This window comes from Culicoides brevitarsis, chromosome 1 (genome assembly GCF_036172545.1).
Source record: "Culicoides brevitarsis isolate CSIRO-B50_1 chromosome 1, AGI_CSIRO_Cbre_v1, whole genome shotgun sequence".
In the NCBI taxonomy this organism is placed as follows: Eukaryota; Metazoa; Arthropoda; class Insecta; order Diptera; family Ceratopogonidae; genus Culicoides; species Culicoides brevitarsis.
The window spans coordinates 25,485,836-25,495,945 of record NC_087085.1 but is presented as its reverse complement, the minus strand read 5'-3'; the positions used below and the strand labels follow the sequence as shown (position 1 = coordinate 25,495,945).

The 10,110-nt window shown below is 30.5% G+C and overlaps 1 protein-coding gene across 1 annotated transcript; it reads left to right on the top strand.

Annotated features, from left to right (window-relative positions):
* Positions 1-5,529: 5,529 nt before the first annotated feature.
* LOC134838122 (uncharacterized) lies at positions 5,530-8,178 on the top strand. Its single transcript, XM_063853587.1, has one exon. It carries the CDS (start codon positions 5,667-5,669, stop codon positions 7,779-7,781), a length of 2,115 nt encoding a protein of 704 aa, XP_063709657.1. The 5' UTR covers positions 5,530-5,666; the 3' UTR covers positions 7,782-8,178.
* The last annotated feature ends 1,932 nt before the right edge of the window (positions 8,179-10,110 follow it).

Sequence of the window (10,110 nt, the reverse complement as noted above, 5' to 3'; positions counted from 1 at the left end):
TTATGCGAAATTTCTAACATTTCATGTATCGCTGATATTTCGGCTTGCCAAACAAGACACGAGACACAGATTTTCTATAGTGAACCATAACTTCAAATCAATTTTCCTTTCACTTTTCCTTCCAATGCAATTACCAAGAAAACCCCTTGTTGCATTCACACATGAAGCACATGTACGTCGCCTTTGGGAAAATCCTGCATCGAATCTAAATGTGTTGTTTGGTAATAGACTCAATTTGGCAAAAATTGTCCTCTCTTACTCTAAAATTGCTTGATACGTGATCTTTCTCTCTCTTTTCGAAGTGGAAAGATGGAAAACTCGAGACTTTAATTCAAAACCATCGATTTAAACGTAATTTTAAAAAGTGAAGCATTTAAAAGGGGGACGTGACTGAAATTCACAATGAATTGTAAAACAAAGGCGGGGGGCGAAGCTCAATTAACAGAACGTCCTTTAGAAAAAAGGAAACAATATGCAGGGAGATTTATTTTAAAGTTGCCATTTAAACTAAGAGGAGCAAAAATTTTCCAACATTTTCACTACAAGTTGCTGCAAAAATAATGAGAAGAAAGTAATAAAAAAGATTTTTTGTCTTTTGTCCTGCGGGCAATGTGAACATTTTTCTGCGGAAAAACTAATGAAATGAAAAACACATTTTAATGTAATTCTTGTTAAGTGCCGGTCGTTAGTATATAGTAGTGGTGGTGGTGTGATATTTCCCGGTAGTCATGACTAAAATATGTGAATAGCTTGCACGAACACCAAAAAAAAAAAAAAAGATGAAAGAAAATGTAATATAATTAAACCTCTGTAATATTCATGGTGGTAATTGTTGTAGCTACTTGCTTCGAGTGTGGCAATGTCCTGCGTGGGTTGTGTGTGAACTTTTGCGAGCAAGTTGAACAAAAGCAACAGAGATTGAATGCCTCTTTATCTTCATTTGTCAGTTGTTATCCACAAATTCGATTGCGAGCAAATCTGTTGCAAAACTCGTTCAAGCGACAAAACACATTGCATAAGGACACACACAAGAATATGCTTCTTTGTGCAAAAGTTGGTTACTGCAAAATAGATGAACATTTTGTGAAAATAGTTTTCAGACTCACTGCACTTATCTAATCACTAGAATGTATGTGGTTGCACGCTCTTACAAAATATATATGACAGAAATTAAGATCCAAATAAAAATAAAGTCGAGTATTATCATCTATCGTCTCAGTGGTAGTTTTGTGGGATTTTATATTGAATTTTAGAGTTTAAAATTGATATTAGAAAAATTTTGAAAAATATTTTTAGAGAATCTTATGAAATATGAAGGTATTCAATTTTTTTTTTGTCGTTTTATAATAAAGAAATAAAAATGTTAAAAAAACAAATAAACGAAATAGCATCACTTTTTTTGTGTTCTATACAATTCATTCACCATAAAAATTTAAAACAAATCTTTAAAAGTAAAGGTTTACAAAATTTTCAGAAATTTTTATAAAGTTTAAAAATTCCGAAAATTCAATATTTTTAATCGCAAATTTTCTCCGTTAAGCGCAATTATTCAAATTCCTTGTAAACAGCTAACTAAACCATTTTTTAATTTTTCTAAAAGAAATTCAAATTTTGTAAAATAAAAATCGATAGAACTAATTTTGATCAAATTTTTAGCTTTTCTTTTGACTCGTCAATCGATTTTTAACTTTGCACAAAAACTTTTAAATCAACCATCCTCAAATTGTTTTTTAAGACTTTAATTGAGCTCAGCCAGTGGCTCGAAAATATCTCGTTAGACGTGTATTGTCCTAACTTATATTGAAAATAACTTTTTTTTTACAAATTTCTTTAACGACATTTTATTTTATTATTCTTAAGATTTTTTTATTGTATAAAAATTCATTCCTATAAAAGTTTGTATACTCACTCTGTTTTTTTCTAACAGGATCACCAGCTTTTGTGCATGCCTTCAAGTACCAGATATAATAAAATATGATGATGATGGGTATTGTTTATGGAAAAACAATCAAAAAAGATTTCAATCCCGGGACAACTTTTCAACAACAACATCATGGTTGATGATGGTGCAGATTTTGTTTTGTTAGCAAGAGGATTTTATTTTGATGTTTGATGTTATCCTCTTGTAAGTCATTGTCGTAAATATTTTTTTTTGCTTGTATAGCTTACTACGGACAGAGTTGGTCTTTTTTTATCGTTCCTTAAAGACAGAATAAGCGTAAAATCAATTTTACTTACATTTCACGATACAATTTCAACGCTAAATTAAAATGGATTTGCAAATATTGACACAGTATATTCAGTTCGCATTATATGCAGTAAATAATTTGCACAGTACATTTATCGCTAGGTAGCAGCAATATCGGTGGCACACCAATTAAAGCTCGTTTCCGTAACACTCGCCAGCATTTATCATCATTCAATAGGGTAGAGCAACAATAAATAATAATCCTCTTTTACCTAAAATAATAACAATAAAATCCGTAGAGTTAAAATGAAAACAATTAATATTTGTTCAACAATTGTTGGTGTTGCCGTAGCAGTTTCACAGTTTTTGTTTATTTTTGGCTGCTGGCACAACGTTATTGTGGATGCGAGGCAAACTGCTGCCACGACCTCAATGCCAACGATGGAGTCATTATTTGCCGATGCGGATTTAGGAGTCAATGTGAAAATAAATGACAAAGGATTAATCTATTGTAGTGGCTTGACATGCTCGAACAAAACTGTCGGATGCAAAATAATGCAAATGCCTGCCAAACGACAGATACTAAAGCAATGTCTCGGTAAAAATAGTAAGAGAAAAAAAAACGATTGAATTATTATTGTAAAAACGAAAAAAAAACTGAACGTATCACAATAAATTCCAGATCAAATCCTTAAAGAACTAAAAGAAATATTTGAGAAAAAGATTGCACGAGACACCAATACCACAATTCTCGTCTTCACGAATGGCACAAATTTCGTTTACAATGGAGCAAAACCGAATCCGGATGTTGTGCTAAAAACTGTCGATACCATTCGCAATAGCGTGAAAGATATGTTCAGCCTTGTATTCAATAACAAGATTTTTTGAGCAAAGTTGCAAAAATAAATAACAAAAATTAATATAAAAAAAAGTTTTAAATCTAATAATAATAATAAAAATGCTTTTATGGATTTCATATTTCTTTTTTTTTATTGTGTTTACCTTTTTTCAGTTTTCCATTTTTGTTTTCTATTTTTTATTTTTCTTCTGTAATAAATATATATAATTTGTTGTATCGCAAATAAAATACAACAACTAAGGTTTCAACTTCTTTAAAATGATTTTTCTTTTAAAAATATAATACATGTTTTGATATATGGAAAATATGATTATTTTTTTTAACAATATCGAAGCCATTGAATTTAATTTTTACAACATAATTTACAACATAATTATTTCAAATATTTTTTTTTTCATTTTTGAAATGGTTTAAGAATTTTATTTAAAAAAATATGTGTTTTTTAACTTTAGCTTTAACAAAAATAAATATTTTATAAATTCAGTAACAAATAGATGTACAAATTTTAAAATTTTTCAAAAGTAATAAATAATTAAAATTTATAACATTTAATATTTGCTTTAAAAACATAATAAAGTTCATTTATTTTTCTGTCATTTAATGAACATTATCCTGACCTACGTAAATATCCATATTTTTATTTATTTATTTATTTTATTTGTAATTTCATATTCATTCATAAAAGTTTATTTATCATCATCATCTCATCATCATGAATTTGATATAACAATTAACATCAAAAAACATTGATTTATAAAACATTTATCACTACGTTAACAGAGGATCATTTATCATTAAACATCCACAGTTTTTTTTATCATTTTTTCTATAATAATAAATATCTATATATAACTTTTTTTTACATATCACACACACATTTTATAAAATATGGGTTTTTTTTTCGTGAAAGTTAAGAATTTTTATGTGTGACCGGGTACTGGGAAATTTACATCGCACGAATATAAAAAAGGGAGATTTTTTTACGACGTGACTCCATGATCCATGTGTCAGATTCAGTTTTATATGGAACCAATTGGGTCTTTATTTATTTATTTTCTGCTTTTTTTTATCATAAGAGACTAAAGAAAAGGTCTTATTCCTACTATGTGTATGATATGCAAGAATGCTTGTCAAAAACAAGACATAATAATTTGAAACTTTTTTTTATTTATAAATATATTTATTATTTTAAATCTACTAAAGCTTTTAGTGTGGGACTCTTGTGCTATTTTCTCCTCTGTTTGGAATTCATTAAAGAACATTAAATGTGGAGAAACTTTTTCATTCAAGCACAAGATGTATTATTTACTTTTTTGTTCCTACAATTAAAATGGAAAGTAACAGAATAAACATCATTATATTTTTCAGTATCTTTTTTGCGTTATTTCATCAACTCAGACTTAGACATAATTATAGTTTAAAATTTTTTAAAAAATAAATTATTATTTACATTTTTTTTTCTTTTTCAACAGACCGGACGATGTTAATAAAAATTTCATGTGATGATTAGGACCACAGGGAACAGTAGTCGTCATCATCTAAAGCTATTAAAAATTTTATGCGGTACGGAAAAGTTTTTTTTTTTGACTCGTCGGGCGCAAATAATTTATAACGTTGCTCGGGATAAAAACAATTTTCAACAACAAAAGAGCGACGTTCGAGTGAGCGAGAGGAAAGCGTGTCTAGTATCATCCATCCGCTTATAGCTGACGACACTAGGTGTTGTTTCGTTTAAAAGTCATTTGAGTGCTATTAACACTTTTGTTTATTTTTATTTTGCTTTCTCTCTCCCTCTTTATCTCTCGCGCTGTCTATATCTTGACTTTTGTGTTATTATTGTATATAATCGGTGCTGCGAAAAGTGATTCAAAAGTTGATGGTTGGAGTGGTGGTGATTTTGATACTGGGATAAAAATAATTAAAGCCATATTAAATAAATACTTCAGGCTAATATAGCACTTAATAATGCGATTTTCGTGACAAAAACGGGTTTTTGCAATTTTTCACCGCAAGAAGCTAAAAAAAATAAAAAAAAGTAATAAATTAAGTTTATGACATTTAAAAAATCACCAAAGTTTTTCACATTCTGAAAAAAAAATACACGCGCTGGTAAACGTGTTGGTGAATTCCCTTTGCTCTGCGGTCGAAAAGCAGATTAATACACAATCAGTTAAATTAACCCCTTTTAGAATGAAATTGACATTGATCTTATTGAATACCCAGATGAACAATAATACATATTTTAAGACCTCATGTAGGAAAAAATTTTAATTTTTTAAATTAAATTTCTTTTTCTCAAAAAAGTAATTTTGAAAAAAAATTTTTGATGAAAACTTGAAGGGCCTAAGAATAGATCACATCGTCTAATTGGGTCCTGATGGATCGATCTGAAGAAAGAATCTGATTTGTTAAGAGATAAATTTTATACATTTTTCGTCCGCAGGGTGCTCCGTCATCAATATTTACAAATAAAATGCCGGCAAATACTCATCAGTACAATGATCTTGAACTTTTGCTACCTTTTGTATATCTACAAAACCTGTTTTGCGTCTTTCATTCACTTATTAACCATTTGTTCTTTTGCAAATATCGTCTCAGTCTATCTAGGAAACTCATAAGATGAAGACATTATTTCTTCTTTTAGTAACTTTTGTCTTTACAAACGCAAAAAACTACAACAGATGTGATTTTTTCAAAGAACTCACCGAAAAATTCAATATCGCGGAAGAAACTGCAGCGAAAATTTCATGCATCGCTGAGAAATCTGTCTTTGAGACAAATCGAGTTGTCTATCATCCACCACAAGAGGAACACAGTTTCTTAAGCTCCCATCCAAACTATGGAATTTTTCAAATAAACTCGAAATATTGGTGTTCAGAAGTTGGAAACGGAGGAATTTGTAAGATTAATTGTCAAAAGTTGATTGATGATGATTTGGAAGATGATATCGAATGTTTGAAAAAAATTGTTGGAGATTTCCAAAACGATAATTGGGGAGAACCATGGAACATTTTCCCGCAAATTGACTGCAACTCTGCAGAAATTTTGAAAAGCTGTAAAGAACCTGAAAGTACAGTTTGGAGTTCATTAGAAGATTGTCTCACGAACTTCCCAAACTTTGAATACGTCTTTTCTGCTGCTGGTTTCGGAGGTGTCCTCGCAAAAAAACATGAGTTCCCACATGCAGCTGCGATTGGTTGGACAGATCCTGATACAAATTTGATCAAATGGGGATGCGGTGGATCCCTAATCACGGAAGATGTGATTTTGACAGCTTCTCATTGTACGATGAACCGTGAAAAGCAAGCACCGGATGTCGTTCGTCTTGGAGATTTGAACATTGAATCAGATCATGAAGACACTGATGCTCAACAGTTTAAAGTTCACTCGATCATTCGACATCCGGATTACAAACACCGATATAACGATATTGCCCTCATCAAACTTGAACGGAAAGTTAACATCACTAATTTTGTGATGCCAGCTTGTTTATGGGATAAGTTGGAACTTCCGCGAGATGTTGAGCTCGAAGCTTGTGGATACGGTCAAACGGAGTTCTTGGGACCAATTTCGCCGTTACTGATCAAAGTTGTTGTCACGGAAGTTGGTAGAGACGAATGTCAGATCCACTATAATGATGATCGGAAGTTGAGAAATGGTTTAGATGACAGGATTCATCTTTGTGCGAACGATAAAACAGGTCACAGAATGGATACGTGTGAAGGTGATTCAGGAGGTCCGTTGGAAATGAAGTTGCTAAATTACAACTTGAAGGTTCCTTTCCTCGTTGGAGTTACAGCTTTCGGGAAAGGATGTGGATTTGACTCACCTGGAGTTTATACAAGAGTCTCTTCGTACATCGATTGGATCAAAAATTTTGTTCCTGAAGTTGAAAGTGATCCGTTGAAATGCTCTAAGCAATATATGGATTATCGACAGATCGTACGTCGAGTTTACAAAAGAAATTTTGACCCTCAAAAATCTGTTCTAAGTTCATCTAATGACCAAATTGCTACAGCTACGATAATCTCAGATCAATATTTGATAACAACAGCATCAAGTCTTCAAAAGCTTTCAACAAAACCAAATCGAATTCAACTTGAAGCAAACCGTAGCCAGATAATGATCGAAAAAATCATCAACCATCCAAATTATTCTGAAGACAACTCAGAAAATGATGTAGCTCTCATTAAACTCCAAAATCGCATCAGATGGTTTAGAGAGGATCATCCTTCTTGCATTAGCAAAAACCCTTTTGAAATTAATGCAACAACTTATCAACAAGAAATTTTTAACAATCGATCAAGCTTTGATTCACACTATCGAAACATCAAAAATGATACTTGTCTAGTTGCAGAATCTAATCAGCTTTGCTACAAAAGCGATTTTTATCACATTCCTGGTTTATGTAACGTTCCAAATGGATCTCCAGTTATCAAGAAATATTTCTCTAATATTCAGATGCAAACACTTGTTGAAGGCTTGGCAGTCAAAAGTGATGATTGTACTTTCACGAGAGCTGTAGATGTCTCGAAACACTTTGATTGGATCAATTCTGTAGTTTTTGAGAAGCAAGATTATTCACCTGTAATTTATCGAGACTCGGATTTGAATAAAGGAGACATTTGTAGAAGTATTGAGGGGATGACAGGAAGGTGTAGACAGAAGGAAGAGTGTATGAATGTTGATGACGGGCATATTTTGCTCTGTAATGGAGGAACAATTTGTTGTTAAAATCGTGATAAAATAAATTTTCGAAAAATTTCAACACACTCATAAGTCAATCAAAATTTTAATTGAAAAATTCTGAGGAAGAAAATAAAATTTATGACTGTTGATTTTTCTTAAGATTTTCCCAATTAAAATTTTTAAATGAAATTGACGTAAAAGTGTGATTTGTGCTAATTTTACAATATATTTTTGTAACAATTGTTAAAATTTTAACTTAAAAAGATAAAATCAGTATTCAGTGAAATAAAATTAATTAAAAAAAAAAATACATAAGAATAAGGGTTTCTCATTTTTCATTCCGCAGGGTATTTATCAACATTTGTTCATATATTTTTTGTGTCAAGTTTCCATGTTCATTTACACATTTTCAGACAACCAGGTCAAATCTTGCAAAACTAAATTTTACTAAAAGACTTCAACCAGAAACGTATTGAAATATGCCAGAAAGGTGTTTTGCTTCTTGTTTTGTTGTCTAATTTATTTACACCTGTCTAACATGTTGTTGCGAAACAAGAATCAATATATTGTTGTTATCAAAATTTCCTCTTTTCTTTGTGTGTATCTTCTTCGAATTCTCCGAATATCACAAAAAAATATTTCTGCATTTGTCGATTGTCAATGCAAACATTTTTTTTCTATGAGAAGACATAAAAACAAAATAAAACAATTTTTGAAGGAATACCTTCAATTCTTCAACGGCTTCTGTTTTTTTTCTGCTCGCTGCATCATGCAAGCTATACTTTTAACGTAATTTAAAATGCAGGCAAAGTTAGGGCAAAATGTTTTCAAAGTTAGAGCAAATGGTGAAAACAAACATTTATTTATACAGAATTTTTTTGCACCGTAAAGTTTTGTCTTGTATGACGTACAGAATTGCAATATACTACCATCTAACGACAGCGAGTAAAGGATTGAGATTTAAAGAAAATATTTAGATAAAATTTCCACCGTTTCCATCCTGCTTTTATTTTTTTCTCGTTTCAGTTGTATGTATTTTTACTTATTTTGTCTTTTCTTCTTTTGTCTTTGGCATATTCGTCACATAATGAAATTTAATCTAAACTAAAAGTTTTTTCCAAAGTTTATTTGTTTTAAATTTAAATACGGATTCATTTTAAATGATATTTTTCCTTTTTTACCGTTTGGGCAAGGTAAATATTTTAAAACAATTCAGTTTTGTTACTGGAATTTTTCTCGTTGAAAGAGAAACAAAAATTTAATGTTAAAATATTTATTTTTGAAGAATCTTCCTTCAATTTTCCGCAATATTGAGATTTTGTTATCCATAAAATAATTGATAGCCTCAGGTAGGAAATGATTGATGTACCGAATTTCCAAAATATTTGATTGGCTTTAAGTGTAACCCATTAGGTACTTATTCATTGTCTTACTTTCTTTTATTAAGACCTAATGTAAAATTGATGGAAAATATTTAAAAGGTGAAGGCGACTGGTTTTTCATTAAAAAGATTTTGTTATTTGAGCCGCTCCAAATTTTGTTAATTTTTGTCTTTTTGCCTCATTTTTAAAGCGGAAAAAAAATCAGGCTAAAAATGTTAAAAATTTCATAAAAATTAATTTTTTTAAAAAAATTTTCTTTTTTGCAAAATTTAAAACTGCAATTTTCCGAAAAAGGTCAAAATAAAAATTCGCAAAAAATAATTTTCAAAAGATTTAATTATTTTAAATTGTTTGTGAAACGAGAGCCCTAGTTGTTTCCCAAACATAAAAAAATAATAAAATCTCTTTAAAATTGATTTGATGCGCATTTCCTTTCCTTCCTCTGCTACATATTTAATTCCAGTTTCCTCGAATGCTAATTTAATTTTTCAAAACCATCTTTTACATTTTCATTATTTTTGCACTTCATTCCTTTTGCTCATTTATTTCCTCCGCATTAAATCAGAGATATTTTAATTACCATGACTGTTCTCATATACAAATTAGTTACACTCACTCGCTGCATGAACGTTATTTTTTTCCCATGTAATACATTACATTTTATTTGAGTTTTATGAAGTTTGTGGATGGGAGTGCGCTGTACAAATGTAACAGACATAAATTACAAAAATATATAAATGTGATGCAAAATTCAGTTGCCAACAAAAGTAATTTATATTTGCGTGTTTTATTTATTGCCTCGGAGCACGTTTATGATGGATTCCTGTTTCAGCGATAATACGGCTTGGAAATTTTACTCACTTTTAATTTTATTTCCGGCGAACGGCTAAAACGGCGCAATGACGATGATCGGCAGTAGCATTACCGGAATGAATAATAAATGAGGTGACGAAAAAGGTGTTTTTCCGCTAATGACGGAGAATTAAATTTTC

Coding starts and splice junctions, on each gene's coding strand:
- LOC134838122 (XM_063853587.1), top strand. CDS start 5,667: ATGAAGACATTATTTCTTCTTTTAGTAACTTTTGTCTTTACAAACGCA.